Genomic DNA, 17,080 nt, shown 5'->3' with positions numbered 1-17,080 from the left:
TCTCCCTCGACATCAACAGTCACTTCAATTGATGGCAGCACTCCCTCAACAGTCTCTTCAAGTGATGCCACCACTACAACATCAACATCAGCAGTCTCTTCAAGGGATGCCACCACTCCCTCAACTGAATCGACATCAACTTCAAATGATGCCACCACTCCCTCATCTACATCAGCAGTGACTTCAAGCAATAACACTGTTCCTTCAACATTCACTTCAAGTGGTGCCAAAGCTACTACATCAACTTCAGCATTCACTTCAAGTGATGCCACCTCTCCCTTAACATCAATATTCACTACAAATAAAGCCATCTCTCACTCAACTACATCGACAGTCACTTCGGACGATACTACATCAACACCCACTTCAAGTGATGTCACCACACCCTCAAGTACATTGACAGTCAGTTCAAGTGTTGCCACCTCTTCCTCAACTACATCAACTTCAAGTGATACCACCACTACTACACCGACAGTAACATTACCTGTGGACAGAATTCCCTCAACTACATCAACATTCACTTCAAGTGGTGCCACCACACACTCAACAGTAGCTTCAAGTGATGCCACCACTCCTTCTACAGTCACTTCAAGCAATCCCACCACTCCCTCAGCAGTCACTTCGAGTGTTGCCACCTCTCCCTCGACATCAATCTTCACTTCAAGTGATGCCACCTCTCCTTCGACATCAATCTTCACTTCGAGCGATATAACTCTTCCGTCAACATTTACTTCAAGTGGTGCCACCGCTACTACATCAGCATTCAGTTCAAGTGATGCCATCTCTCCCTCGACATCAACAGTCACTTTAAGTGATGGCACCACTCCCTCAAAAGCCACTTCAAGTGATGCCACCACTCCCTCATCTACATCAATTGTCACTTCAAGTGATGCCACCACTACTACATCAACATCAGCAGTCACTTCAAGCGATAACACTGTTCCTTCAACATTTACTTCAAGTGGTGCCACCACTCCCTCATCTACATCAATAGTCACTTCAAGTGATGCCACCACTACTACATCAACATCAGCAGTCACTTCAAGCGATAACACTGTTCCTTCAACATTTACTTCAAGTGGTGCCACCGCCACAACATCAGCATCAGCATTCAGTTCAAGTGATGCCATCTCTCCCTCGACATCACCAGGCTCTTCAAGTGATGCCACCGCTACTATATCAACATCTGCTGTCTCTTCAAGTGATGCCACCAATCCCTCAACTGCATCAACATCAACTTCAAATGATGCCACCACTCCCTCATCTACATCAGCAGTCACTTCAAGCAATAACACTGTTCCTTCAACATTCACTTCAAGTGGTACCACCGCTACTACATCAACATCAGCATTCAGTTCAAGTGATGCCATCTCTCCCTCGACATCAACAGCCACTTCAAGTTATGGCAGCACTCCCTCAACAGTCTCTTCAAGTGATGCCACCGCTACAACATCAACATCAGCAGTCTCTTCAACGGATGCCACCACTCCCTCAACTGAATCGACATCAACTTCAAATGATGCCACCACTCCCTCATCTACATCAGCAGTGACTTCAAGCGAAAATACTGTTCCGTCAACATTCACTTCAAGTGGTGCCAAAGCTACTACATCAATTTCAGCATTCACTTCAAGTGATGCTACCTCTCCCTCAACTACATCGACAGTCACTTCGGACGATATTACATCAACACCCACTTCAAATGATGCCACCACTCCCTTAAGTACATCAACAGTCAGTTCCAGTTTTGGCACCACTCTGTCAACAGTCACTTCAGGTGATTCCACCTCTTCCTCAAATACATCAACTTTATCTTCAAGTTATACCACCACTACTACACCGACAGTAACATTAACTGTGGACAGAATTCCCTCAACTACGTCGACAGTCAGGTCAAGTGATGCCACCACTCCCTCATCGACATCAATTGTCACTTCAAGTGATGCCACAGCTACTGCATCAACATCAGCAGTCACTTCAAGCGATAACACTGTTCCTTCAACATTTACTTCAAGTGGTGCCACCGCTACTACATCAGCATCAGCATTCAGTTCAAGTGATGCCATCTCTCCCTCGACATCAACAGTCTCTTCAAGTGATGCCACCGCTACTATATCAACATCAGCAGTCTCTTCAAGTGATGCCACCAATCCCTCAACTGCATCAACATCAACTTCAAATGATGCCACCACTCCCTCATCTACATCAGCAGTCACTTCAAGCAATAACACTGTTCCTTCAACATTCACTTCAAGTGGTGCCACCGCTACTACATCAGCATCAGCAGTCTCTTCAAGTGATGCCACCACTCCCTCAACTGAATCGACATCAACTTCAAATGATGCCACCACTCCCTCATATACATCAGCAGTTACTTCAAGCGATAACACTGTTCCGTCAACATTCACCTCAAGTGGTGCCAAAGCTACTACATCAACTTCAGCATTCACTTCAAGTGATGACACCACTCCCTCAACATTAATATTCACTTCAAATAATGCCACCTCTCACTCAACTACATCGACAGTCACTTCGGACGATACTACATCAACACCCACTTCAAGTGATGCCACCACTCCCTCAAGTACATCAACAGTCAGTTCCAGTTTTGCCACCACTCTGTCAACAGTCACTTCAGGTGATGCCACCTCTTCCTCAACTACATCAACTTTAACTTCAAGTGATACCACCACTAATACACCGACAGTAACATTAACTGTGGACAGAATTCCCTCAACTACGTTGACAGTCAGGTCAAGTGATGCCACCACTGCCTCAACTGTCACTTCAAGTGATGCCATCACTCCCTCAACGACACTGATAGTAACTTCAGAAAATGCCACATGGACACCCACTTCAGGTGATGCAACCTCTTCCTCAACTACATCAACATTCACTTCAAGTGGTGCCACCACACACTCAACAGTAGCTTCAAGTGATGCCACCGCTACTGCATCAACATCAGCAGTCTCTTCAAGTGATACCACCACTCCTTCTACAGTCACTTCAAGCAATCCCACCACTACCTCAACAGTCACTTCGAGTGTTGCCACCTCTCCCTCGACATCAATCTTCACTTCAAGTGATGCCACCACTCCTTCTACATTCACTTCAAGCAATCCCACCACTCCCTCAACAGTCACTTCAAGTGATGTCATCACTCCCTCAACAGTCAATTCAAGTGATGCCACCTCTCCCTCGACATCAATCTTCACTTCAAGTGATGCCACTTCTCACTCAACTACAACGACAGTCACTTCGGACGATATTACATCAACACCCGCTTCAAGTGATTCCACCACTCCCTTAAGTACATCAACAGTCAGTTCCAGTTTTGCCACCACTCTGTCAACAGTCACTTCAGGTGATGCCACCTCTTCCTCAACTACATCAACTTTAACTTCAAGTGATACCACCACTACTACACCGACAGTAACATTAACTGTGGACAGAATTCCCTCAACTTTGTCGACAGTCAGGTCAAGTGATGCCACCACTCCCTCATCGACATCAACTGTCACTTCAAGTGATGCCACAGCTACTACATCAACATCAGCAGTCACTTCAAGCGATATAACTCTTCCTTCAACATTTACTTCAAGTCATTCCACCACTCCCTCATCTACATCAATAGTCACTTCAAGTGATGCCACCACTACTACATCAACATCAGCAGTCACTTCAAGCAATAACACTGTTCCTTCCACATTCACTTCAAGTGGTGCCACCGCTACCCCATCAACATCAGCATTCACTTCAAGTGATGCCACCACTCCCTCAACATCAATATTCACTTCAAGTGATGCCACCAATACATTGACAGTCTCTACAAGTGATACCTCCACTCCTTTGACTTCAACAGTCACTTCAAGTGATGCTACCACTACATCGACAGTCCCTTCATTTGATCCCACCACTACCTTGACATTAACAGTCACTTCAAGAAATGCCACCAATACATCGACAGTCACTTCAAGTGATGCTACCACTACATTGACAGTCTCTTCAAATGATGCCACCACTCCCTCAACATCTACAGTCACTTCAAGTGATGCCACCACTACATCAACAGTCACTTCAAGTGATGCTACCACTACATCAACAGTCCCTTCACGTGATGCCACCACTCCCTCGACATTAACAGTCACTTCAAGTGATACCACCAATACATCGACAGTCTCTACAAGTGATGCCACCACTCCTTCAACTACATCTACAGTCATGCCAAGTAATGCCACCTCTACGTCAACATCAACAGTCACTTCAAGTGATACTTCCGCTACATTGACAGTTACTTCAAGGGATGCCACCTTTTACTGGACATCAAGTGATACCACCGCTTCCTCAACTACATCAACAGTCACTTCAAGTGATGCTACCACTACATCAACAGTCCCTTCAAGTGATCCCACCACTACCTCGACATTAACAGTCACTTCAAGTCATGCCACGTCTCCCTCGACATCAACAGTCACTTCAAGTGATGCCACCAATACATCGACAGTCTCTACAAGTGATGCCTCCACTCCCTCGACTTCAACAGTCACTTCAAGTGATGCCACCACTACATCGACAGTATCTTCAAATGATACCAACTCTCCCTCGACTTCAACAGTCACTTCAAGTGATGCCACCAAGACATCAACAGTCACCTCAAGTGATGCTACCACTACATCGACAGTCCCTTCAAGTGATCCCACCACTCCCTCGACATTAACAGTAACTTCAAGTAATGTCACGTCTCCCTCGACATCAACAGTCACTTTAAGTGATACTACCACTACAGCAACAGTCAGTTCAAGTGATACTACCAATACATTGACAGTCTCTACAAGTGATGGCTCCACTCCCTCGACTTCAACAGTCACTTCAAGTGATGCCACCACTACATCGACAGTATCTTCAAATGATACCAACTCTCCCTCAACTTCAACAGTCACTTCAAGTGATCCTACCACTACATCGACTGTCCCTTCAAGTGATATCACCACTCCCTCGACATTAACAGTCACTTCAAGTAATGCCACGTCTCCCTCGACATCAACAGTCACTTCAAGTGATGCCACCACTACATCGACAGTATCTTCAAGTGATACCACCTCTCCCTCGACTTCAACAGTCACTTCAAGTGATGCCAACATGACATCAACAGTCTCTACAAGTGATGCCTCCACTCCTTCGACTTCAACAGTCACTTCAAGTGATGCCACCACTACATCAACAGTCACTTCAAGTGATGCTACCACTACATCAACAGTCCCTTCAATTGATCCCACCACTACCTCAACATTAACAGTCACTACATGTAATGCCACGTCTCCCTCAACATCAACAGTCACTTCAAGAAATGCCACCAATACATCGACAGTCTCTACAAGTGATGCCTCCAACCCTTCGACATCAACAGTCACTTCAAGTGATGACACCAATACATCAACAGTCACTTCAAGTGATAGCACCACACCCTCAACATCAAGAGTCACTTCAAGAAATGCCACGTCTCCCTCGACATCAACAGTCACTTCAAGTGATACTACCACTACAGCAACAGTCAGTTCAAGTGATGCTACCACTACATCGTCAGTATCTTCAAGTGATGCCACCTCTCCCTCGACATTAACATTCACTTCAAGTGATGCCACCTCTCCTTTGACATCAACAGTCACTTCAAGTGATCCCACCGCTTCCTCGCCTACATCAATTGTCTCTTCAAGTGATGCCACCTCTCCCTTGACATCAACAGTATTTTCAAGTGATGCCACCACTCCCTCGACATTAAAAGTCACTTCAAGTAATGCCACGTCTTCCTCGACATCAACAGTCACTTCAAGTGATGCCACCAACACATTGACAGTCTCTACAAGTGATGCCTCCACTCCTTCGACTTCAACAGTCACTTCAAGGTATGCTACCACTACATCGACAGTCCCTTCAAGTGATCCCACCACTTCCTCGACATTAATAGTCACTTCAAGAAATGCCACCTCTCCCTCGACATCAACAGTCACTTCAAGTGATGCCACCACTACATCGACAGTATCTTCAAGTGATACCACCTCTCCCTCGACTTCAACAGTCACTTCAAGTGATGCCAACACGACATCAACAGTCTCTACAAGTGATGCCTCCACTCCTTCGACTTCAACAGTCACTTCAAGTGATGCCACCACTACATCGACAGTATCTTCAAGTGATACCACCTCTCCCTCGACTTCAACAGACACTTCAAGTGATGCCAACACGACATCAACAGTCACTTCAAGTGATGCCACCACTACATCAACAGTCACTTCAAGTGATGCTACCACTACATCAACAGTCCCTTCAAGTGATCCCACCACTACCTCAACATTAACAGTCACTACATGTAATGCCACGTCTCCCTCAACATCAACAGTCACTTCAAGAAATGCCACCAATACATCGACAGTCTCTACAAGTGATGCCTCCACTCCTTCGACTTCAACAGTCACTTCAAGGTATGCTACCACTACATCGACAGTCCCTTCAAGTGATCCCACCACTTCAAGAAATGCCACCTCTCCCCCGACATCAACAGTCACTTCAAGTGATGCCACCAATACATCAACAGTCACTTCAAGTGATGCTACCACTACATTGACAGTCACATCAAGTGATGCTACCACTACATCGACAGTCCCTTCAATTGATCCCACCACTACCTCGGCATTAACAGTCACTTCAAGAAATGCCACTAATACATCGACAGTCTCTATAAGTGATGCCTCCACTCCTTCGACATCAACAGTCACTTCAAGTGATGCCACCAACACATCAACAGTTACTTCAAGTGATGCTACCACTACATTGACAGTCACTTCAAGTGATCCCACCACTACCTCGACATTAACAGTCACTTCAAGAAATGCCACCTCTCCCTCGACATCAACAGTCACTTCAAGTGATGCCACCAATACATTGACAGTCACTTCAAGTGATGCTACCACTCCCTCAATATCAACAGTCACTCCAAGTAATGCCATCTCTCAGTCAACATCAACAGTCTCTTCAAGTAATGCCACCTCTCCCTCTACATCAACAGTCAGTTCAAGTGATACTACCACGACAGCAACAGTCAGTTCAAGTGATACTACCACTACATCGACAGTATCTTCAAGTGATACCACCTCTCCCTCGACTTCAACAGTCACTTCAAGTGATGCCACCACTACATTGACAGTCCCTTCAAGTGATGCCACCATTACCTCAACGTTAACAGTCACTTCAAGAAATGCCACCTCTCCTTCGACCTCAACAGTCACTTCAAGTGATGCCACCACTCCCTCGACACTAACAGTTACTTCAAGTGATGCCACCTCTCCCTCGACATCAACAGTCACCTCAAGTGATTCCACCACTACATCAACAGTCCCTTCAAATGATGCTACCACTACATCAACAGTCACTTCAAGTGATCCCACAACTCCCACTTCTCCATCAACAGCCACAAGTGAGGTCACCACTCTAAGACTAATAATGTCATCAACAAGTGGTACTACTACAGTGTTAACAGGTACAGATACCTCAGCAGTTGTAGCAGTATCTACACCGTCCACCCCTTCACTAGGACTAACATCCAGAGACACTACTTTGGTGACAACAATCAAAACCACTGTTGCAGAATGTAGTAAGATTATTTTCACTTATTCTCAAAAACCATCATAAGATGATGTGATTGTAAAGATGTAAAGTTTTTTTAAACTTACAAATGGATACCAAAGACTATTGAAATGTGTGAATATATTGCTGTACATACACTGCATTATTTTTATTGTCATTTGTTTTCAGTGTCAGATGCTCTGTTGAATGTCATCAGGCTGGAGGATGTCACCAGTAAGTTAATCAGTGTGAGTTGGACTGGTATTAACCTGGACCAGCAGATACAGTACAAGGTGAAGCTGGCATCTAATTCCAAAACAACTCAGATTGAGACCTCGGCCACCAAAGCTGTTTTCTCAGACCTTACTCCTGGAACCATATACACTCTGATTATTGAGTACTTATCCTGCTACATCAAGAAAAGCATTTCAAGAGACATAATCACTGGTATGTCAACTCTTGTTCAAGTAATCTCCTTGAATTCACTAAGAGCATACTTTTGCTTTTAAAACAATTATAGATCAAATTAGTGCAATAGGACATTTTGTGCAAACATCACATATGTTTTGTTACATCTTTATCTTTTCTCTCCAAAAGCTGGAAAGGTCTATGAATCTTCCACTCGAATTCCAGGCAGAGAGTTTTTGTCTGATTATTCAAATCAATCCAGCAAACTTTACAAAGACTTTGTGGCCAATTTTACCATGCAGGTAAATATTCATTAAGCATTTTTTATAATTGCTTTCTAATTTAGGCAATATAATACAACTTTGTATGATTTAAACATACATATTTCTTTAAAGGTTGAAAACAATCTCCCAAAAGCATACCAGGACCTTACCAAGGCTAAAGAAATGGTGGTGGTTGTGACAGGTGTTCACAGAGGAAGTGTGATCGTTGACTTTGATCTGGTCACTGCTCTGGAGGTTAAACTGTCAACCTCTGACGTGCAGAACAGTGTCATTAATGCGCTGAAATTATCTGAACTCGGAGTAGATCTGAATTTCACCTCAGTCAAAGGTTGTTGAACTCCGATGACTACATACAATGATATTTTCTGTGCTAGTGAATCAATCAAATTATTTTTTTAAATAAATATTCAAGGACTAACTAAATTTAAGGACGTTATCATATCACCGTGTGTATTTAGTGGCCTTTAGTGACTTCATTTTTACTATATTACAGAGGCAGATGTCTGCCAACGAGGCGATTACACATGCTCAAAAAATGCCAACTGTGTCAGAGAGGGACCCTCACATTCATGTGAATGTAAGGCAGGATTCTACGACGAAAACCCAACCGTACCGGGTACTGACTGCAAGAGTAAGAAAACTTTGTTGCTTGAAATGTGGGCCACACTTTACATGAAATAAGTACCTTATACAAGAGTAATTACCAGTGGAAGAACTATGTTATTACCCTGTAATACACTATTAAGTACATCCATTTAAGCAGCATTTACCACTATTGCACTCACTGTTCTGTAGGAAATATCTCTCCAGGTGCAGATCCATGTAAAGGCTTGTGTTCATCATGTGCTCAGTGTGTGGTTGGTCCTGGAGGCAGCCATGAATGTAGCTGCTATCCTGGTTTGATAGATCAGAATCCTGATAATCCTGGGAAGCTATGCAAAGGTACACTAATGTCCTCTGCCTCAATTGTTTCTGTATCAACTCCTTACTTGTGTATCTTACACATATGTTGCATTACATCTTCATTCCATCAAAATGTGCCCACTATAGATCCTGTCGACTGTTTTGATCAAGAAAAGGACATTTGCTCATCCCAAAATCTATGTCTTCCATCCAAGTTTCTCTGCTCATGTAAGTTCTGAAATCATACCAATTCTTCAGATATCACATACTGTCTTCAGAGAAAGATGAATCTGTAATACTGAAGCCTATTTGTGCCTCTGACTGACCTACAGCTTATTATAACAACTCTCTCTGCTTCCCTCCTACAGTGAGGAAGGTTTTCAAATTAACAGCAGAATTCAACTCTTGGATCTTCAACTCCTCTCTGCACGACCCAGGGAGCGATGCTTGGGCATATGCCTCTACAAAGATCATAAAAACTGTATGCACATACACTCCCTAATTTGTACTTATTGTGATGTCTTACAAATGTCATCTTCAAACACTATGGTTTCTTTTCCATAAGTACTTTAATAAATAGACGTCTACTTTACTATAAAAAAATGTTTCCAGGTTGTCCCCAGAATGCGGTTTGTTCTGTCAGATTCATCCTTTGACATGACAGTGGTGGGCTTCCAGAGAGGTAGTGTGGTGGTCAGGATGATGTGCGGTTATAATGGGAATACTACCGCTGATGAAAGAACTCTCCAGGCTGCTCTGCAAGACACATTCCGCAAACACTTGGACAACTCCGCCATAGCTACCTTGAAAAGTATGTTTAAAACATAGGATTTAAAGAAAAAGAATTGGCATTACATGATGATGGTGTTTGTTTTGTTGAATTAATGTATGTGACTTGGTTGTGGTATGTATGTGACTCAGGTTGTGGTTTCACAAATTTCTTCTATTTAATTTTGTGTGGGATGTTGCTTATCTAATATTGTCCTTTCAATAGTTACTGATAGACATTGACCAAACATCTGTCTGTTCTTTGTAGGAGTTTCCCAGATATCAATGGCCCCAGGAACAGGCTGGGAAGTGGCGACAATAGTCCTGGGAGTTCTGCTGGGCTTCACTTTGACAGTCGTGGTTGTTGTTCTGATCATCACCATAGCGAGGAGAGCAGCTAGCAAGCTGACCTCATATAACATCGAGCAAACAAAGCACAACAGACAAGTGGTGTCCGATGACTACTTAGAAGGACATTGTTCTTATCAGGTGTAGTTCAGGGATTCTTAAAAAGATGAGATAATCAAAACTTTTTTTCACAAATATATTTGATAATATTAACAGAAGTATCAGCTATCACACCATGTAAAGGAACAACCTCCTAATACTTTAAGTGTTTCATAAAATGCAACTAACTCAACTCCGTCAGACACAATAAAAGGCATTCCATTTTTACATTTAGTGTTGAACAAGTGTTTAATAAAGGCCGTGATTGTTTAATTGTAACATTAGATTATTCAAAAATTGTAATACAAATCTCCAAACGTCTTAATTGTTTTATTTTATAGTGCTATATAATGCACTAGGGCTAATTTCGGGTTTGCATGTTTTTTTGTTATTTTTTTTGCATGTTTTTCTAGATTCAGAACATAAAACAACATTTAGAAAGCTAACATTATCCCTAGGATCTACCACAGCAAATACATCAGTAGTTTAAGCATATTTTGCAACAAGGTTAAAATATTTTTTCTAAATATTGACTAAAAGATCGATCTTATTAAAGGGTTAGTCATCAGTGAGGTGATAAGGCACTGATGGAGTTAACAACGGACACTCAAAGCAGACATATTTGTGCCTCTACAAATAAATGTTTAGTACAAGCATTTGTAAAATATAGAAAATTATTTATTTGAAAACAATAAAAATATAACTGTTATATCAGATCTTTCAGCACTCTGAAGGGGTTGACTTTAGAGTTAATGTTTTATAGAGTTGACATTTCTTATTTTTGTTCTTCATTCAAGTGATATACAAGTTTTTCCTCAGTTGCCTTAAGGCTCTAAAACCTAATTATATCATGTCCTATCTTAATCTATCAGACAGATGGAGTCAACAGTTTATGGTTGTGACAATGGTGATTTCAATACTGTTTGTTTAAATCAGAAGTAGAGAACTTTACAGATCATGAGTTGTCTTGTTGCATTACATGTAATGAGGACATGAAGAATGGGGTCCTTATGGTGTAACTGACTCAGCTCATTTCTGATTCTTTTAGGATTTTAGACAAATCTCCGGACACAATTTTTAGAAATCCTAGTTTTGAAAGAAATAGTCTTTAAAGTCAGAGAGGGCCATTGGAAGAAACTACATGCAATCTTTTTTCAGTTAGTATTTATTATTGCCAGGTTTTTTTTAATTGTAGAGTTTGACATTTAGATTCTTTGCTCTGGACAAGGGCATTTCTGAGCATAGAGCTGGCATGTATATGAACCATATTTAAAATATTTGGACAATTCAAAAAGCAAATATTTGCCCTTGTAAAATTCCACTTAATGTATTTTTTAAGCTCAAATAATGCAACAAAATAAAATGTAAAATAAAATGTAAATTATAAAAATACAGGTTCCCTGTAGAAAAAGGATTGTCCCGACTTTCAAGAATCCCGGTTAAGATTTGTCACTCATGAAAACAGGGATTACAATGTATGGATCTGGAGAAAACATAAGCACTTTATGACATATGCTGATGAAAATGAATATGATTTAATGTAATTTACTATTGCAATATGAACTAAATATATTGTTTTTTACAAGTGACATGAGATCTAAAGTGTTATTGTGTACATATGCAATTTCACTGAGTGCATAATGGCCTCTATCTTATTGCAGTGGAAAAGAGTACTGAAGCAATCCACTAGAGGCCACAGTTGTCTGAGAATTGAATATACAGTGCCTTCAGAAAGTATTCAAAACCAATGACTTTTTCAATATTTTGTTACGCTACAGCCTTATTCTAAAATGAATTAAATAAAATAAAATCTGCAGCATTGAAGGTCCCCAAGAACACATTGGCCTCCATTCTTCTTAAATGTAAGAAGTTTGGAACCATAAAGACTCGTCCTAGAGCTGGCCACCCGGCCAAACTGAGCAATCGGGGGAGATGGGCCTTGGTCAGGGAGGTGACCAAAAACCCGATGGACACTCTGACAGAGCTCTAGATTTCCTCTGTGTAGCTGGGAGAACCTTCCAGAAGGACAACCATCTCTGCAGCACTTCCCCAATCAGGCCTTTATGGTAGAATGGCCAGACTGAAGCCACTCCTGAGTACAAGGCACATGACAGCCCGCTTGGAGTTTGCCAAAAGGCAACTAAAGACTTTCAGACCATGAGAAACAAGATTCTCTGGTCTGATGAAACCAAGATGCCAAGCGTCGTGTCTGGAGGACACCTGGCACCACCCCTACGGTGAAATATGGTGGTGGCAGCATCATGCTGTGAGGATGTTTTTTGGTGACAGGGACTGGGAGAATAGTCAGGATCGAGGGAAAGATGAACGGAGCAAAGTATAGGGAGATCCTTGATGAAAACCTGCTCCAGATTGCTCAGGACCATAGACTGGGGTGAAGGTTCACCTTCCAACAGGACAACAATCCTAAGCACACAGCCAAGACCATGCGGGACAAGTCTCTGAATGCCCTCGATTGGCCCAGCCAGAGCCTGGACTTGAACCCATTCAATAATCTCAGGAGAGACCTGAAATAGCTGTGTAGCGATGCTCCCCATCCAACCTGACAGGGCTTGAGAGGATCTGCGGAGAAGAATGGGAGAAACTCCCCAATTTACAGGTATGCCAACCTTGTAACATCATACCCAAGATGACCCAATGCTGTAATCTCTGCTAAAGGTGCTTCAACAAAGTACTGAGTAAAGGGTCTGAAAACTATCTGAAGGCACTGTAGTACCATCAAGTCACCTGCTTCAGAGTGTGAGTGCAATGCCATGAACCCATAATGGGCTCATTTGAAGTTTGTTTGCAGTCTTATTATTTGTTATATTACTAATCAGTATGATTGAGGGCTTTGTACTATTAATAAACATGTATTTAGTATTTTGGAGTTTTGAATGTGCCTTTAAACATACCTGTATTCATATTGTAGGACGGTGATTATATTTAGCAGACAAGCTCCTCATTCACTCCTCCAATCTATTTCCCTTTGTCCAGACTACATGATTATAATGGTGGGGCCTTGACTGGCCACATGGCAGCATTGGCAGTCTTGGAAGGCTAGACTTCTCTGGGGCAGACAGACTGGTGTTCCCTGGGTAATAACTCCCAGACAGGAGAAGCTGTCACAGATCAGAGTTATTCAGTAATAGGTCTCATCATGTCACCACTGAGTCCAGTCTCTCCTCAGATAAATAGCTGTAGCCTGTGGGAGCATCTCCATTGGTTACCTCAATCACCTTGTTCTATACAAAAGGTAAAGGAAGAAGAAGTGTCTGATTATATCCGTTTGAAGACGTAGCACTAATGTTCAACTTTTTACCCAATGGGAGATTCAAAGTCAGCTAGAACTCTTTAAAGTGGACCTGGTGAATATAGATAAAAATAATTAAATGTCACCTCTATTCTGTGACGAGAACTATTCAACGCTGGTCTGACCAATCAGAATCCATGCTTCAAGATTATTTTGATCAAGCGGACTGGGAAATGTTCCGGGCAGCTTCAGAGAATAATATTGATTTATACGCTGATTCAGTGTGTGAGTTTATAAGGAAGTGCATTGGAGTTGTACCAACTGGGACTAGTAAAACCTACCCTAACCAGAAACCGTGGATAGATGGCGGCATTCGCACCAAACTGAAAGTGTGAACCACCGCATTTAACCATGTAAAGATGACCGGGAATATGGCCGAATACAAACAGTGTAGTTGTTCCCTTCGCAAGGCAATCAAACAAACAAAATGTTGGTATAGGGTCAAAGTGGAGTTGCAATTCAACTGCTCAGACATGAAACGTATGTGGCAGGATCTACAGGCAATCACAGACTACAAAAAGAAGCCAGCCACATCACTGACACTGACGTCTTGCTTCCAGACAAACTAAACACCTTCTTTGCCCCCTATGAGGATAATACCATACCACAGACGCGGCGTGCTACCAAGCACTGCGGGCCCTCCCTCTCCTTCTCCGTGGCCGATGTATGTAAGACATGTAAACGTGTTAACCCTTGCAAGGCTGCCGGCCTAGACGGCATTCCTAGCTACGTCCTCAGAGCATGTGCAGACCAGCTGGCTGGTGTGTTTACGAACATATTCAATCTCTTCCTATCGCAGTCTGCTGTCCCCACATGCTTCAAAATGGCCACCATTGTTCCTGTACCCAAGAATGCAAAGGTAACTGAACTAAATTACTATTGCCTGTAGCACTCACTCTGTCATCATGAAGTGCTTTGAGAGACTAGTCAAGGATCATATCACCTCCACCTTACCTGCCACCCTAGACCCTCTTCAATTTGCATACCATCCCAATAGGTCCACAGCGATGCAATCGCCATCACACTGCAATATCCGATGTGAACAATAGGAATGCCAATATAAGAATGCTGTTCATTGACTACAGCTCAGCATTCAACACCATTGTACCCTCCAAGCTCATAATTAAGCTTGAGGCCCTGGGTCTCAACCCCCCCTGTGCAATTGGGTCCTGGACTTCCTGACGGGCTACTCTCAGGTGGTGAAGGTAGGAAACAACATCTCAGCTTCGCTGATCCTCAACACCGGGACACCACAAGGGTGCGTGCTCAGCCCCCTCCTGTAGTCCCTGTTCACCCATGACTGTGTGGCCATGCACGGCTCCAACTCATCAAGTTTGCAAACGAAACAACAGTAGTGGGCTTGATTACCTACAACGGTGAGACAGCCTACAATGAGGAGGTGAGTGCACTCGGAGTCTGGTGTCAGGAAAACAACCTCTCACTCAACGTCAACAAAACAAAAGAGATGATTGTGGACTTCAGGAAACAGCAGAGGGAGCACACCCCTATCCACATTGACGGAACAACAGGGCGTACACATCACGGACAAACTGAAATGGTCCACCCACACAGACAGTGTAGTGAAGAAGGCACAAGAAGAAACTACCTGCCCTCCAGAACACCTACAGCACTCGATGTCACAGGAAGGCCAAAAAGATCAAGGACAACAACCACCCGAGCCACTGCCTGTTCACCCCGCTACCATCCAGAAGACGAGGTCAGTACAGGTGCATCAAAGCTGGAACCGAGAAACTGAAAAACAGCTTCTATCTCAAGGCCATCAGACTGTTAAACAGCCAAAACTAACACAGAGAAGCTGCTGCCTACATACGGACTTAAAATCATCGGCCACTTTAATAAATGGATCACTAGTCACTTTAATAATGCCACTTTAATAATGTTTACATATCTTGCACTCCTCATCTCATATGTACAGTGCCTTGCGAAAGTATTCGGCACCCTTGAACTGTGCGACCTTTTGCCACATTTCAGGCTTCAAACATAAAGATATAAAACTGTATTTTTTTGTGAAGAATCAACAACAAGTGGGACACAATCATGAAGTGGAATGACATTTATTGGATATTTCAAACTTTTTGAACAAATCAAAAACTGAAAAATTGGGTGTGCAAAATTCTTCAGCCCCTTTACTTTCAGTGCAGCAAACTCTCTCCAGAAGTTCAGTGAGGATCTCTGAATGATCCAATGTTGACCTAAATGACTAATGATGATAAATACAATCCACCTGTGTGTAATCAAGTCTCCGTATAAATACACCTGCACTGTGATAGTCTCAGAGGTCCGTTAAAAGCACAGAGAGCATCATGAAGAACAAGGAACACACCAGGCAGGTCCGAGATACTGTTGTGAAGAAGTTTAAAGCCGGATTTGGATGCAAAAAGATTTCCCAAGCTTTAAACATCCCAAGGAGCACTGTGCAAGCGATAATATTGAAATGGAAGGAGTATCAGACCACTGCAAATCTACCAAGACCTGGCCGTCCCTCTAAACTTTCAACTCATACAAGGGGAAGACTGATCAGAGATGCAGCCAAGAGGCCCATGATCACTCTGGATGAACTGCAGAGATCTACAGCTGAGGTGGGAGACTCTGTCCATAGGGCAACAATCAGTCGTATATTGCACAAATCTGGCCTTTATGGAAGAGTGGCAAGAAGAAAGCCATTTCTTAAAGATATTCATAAAAAGTGTCCTTTAAAGTTTGCCACAAGCCACCTGGGAGACACACCAAACATGTGGAAGAAGGTGCTCTGGTCAGATGAAACCAAAATTGAACTTTTTGGCAACAATGCAAAACGTTATGTTTGGCGTAAAAGCAACACAGCTCATCACCCTGACCACACCATTCCCACTGTCAAACATGGTGGTGGCAGCATCATGGTTTGGGCCTGCTTTTCTTCAGCAGGGACAGGGAAGATGGTTAAAATTGATGGGAAGATGGATGGAGCCAAATACAGGACCATTCTGGAAGAAAACCTGGAGTCTGCAAAAGACCTGAGACTGGGACGGAGATTTGTCTTCCAACAAGACAATGATCCAAAACATAAAGCAAAATCTACAATGGAATGGTTCAAAAATAAACATATCCAGGTGTTAGAATGGCCAAGTCAAAGTCCAGACCTGAATCCAATTGAGAATCTGTGGAAAGAACTGAAAACTGCTGTTCACAAATGCTCTCCATCCAACCTCACTGAGCTCGAGCTGTTTTGCAAGGAGGAATGGGAAACAATTTCGGTCTCTCGATGTGCAAAACTGATAGAGACATACCCCAAGCAACTTACAGCTGTAATCGCAGCAAAAGGTGGCGCTACAAAGTATTA

The 17,080-nt window shown here is 42.8% G+C and overlaps 1 protein-coding gene across 1 annotated transcript in view; it reads left to right on the top strand.

Moving 5' to 3' along the window:
* LOC135553415 (serine-rich adhesin for platelets-like) overlaps positions 1-13,274 on the top strand; it is a 44,799-nt gene extending 31,525 nt beyond the window's left edge. Inside the window, exons 8-19 of the mRNA XM_064985544.1 lie at positions 1,667-2,402; positions 2,544-2,791; positions 2,861-7,648; positions 7,810-8,067; positions 8,218-8,330; positions 8,424-8,640; positions 8,806-8,943; positions 9,108-9,254; positions 9,363-9,443; positions 9,584-9,696; positions 9,828-10,026; positions 10,252-13,274. Of these exons, the coding sequence (XP_064841616.1) occupies positions 1,667-2,402; positions 2,544-2,791; positions 2,861-7,648; positions 7,810-8,067; positions 8,218-8,330; positions 8,424-8,640; positions 8,806-8,943; positions 9,108-9,254; positions 9,363-9,443; positions 9,584-9,696; positions 9,828-10,026; positions 10,252-10,478 (7,265 nt within the window). The 3' untranslated portion in view covers positions 10,479-13,274. The remainder of the gene's footprint in view (positions 1-1,666; positions 2,403-2,543; positions 2,792-2,860; positions 7,649-7,809; positions 8,068-8,217; positions 8,331-8,423; positions 8,641-8,805; positions 8,944-9,107; positions 9,255-9,362; positions 9,444-9,583; positions 9,697-9,827; positions 10,027-10,251) is intronic.
* Positions 13,275-17,080: the final 3,806 nt, after the last annotated feature.

The sequence above is a fragment of the Oncorhynchus masou genome, chromosome 13 (assembly GCF_036934945.1).
Source record: "Oncorhynchus masou masou isolate Uvic2021 chromosome 13, UVic_Omas_1.1, whole genome shotgun sequence".
NCBI lineage: Eukaryota > Metazoa > Chordata > Actinopteri > Salmoniformes > Salmonidae > Oncorhynchus > Oncorhynchus masou.
The sequence above is the reverse complement of the archived record's forward strand: the minus strand, read 5'-3'. Positions and strand labels throughout refer to the sequence as shown.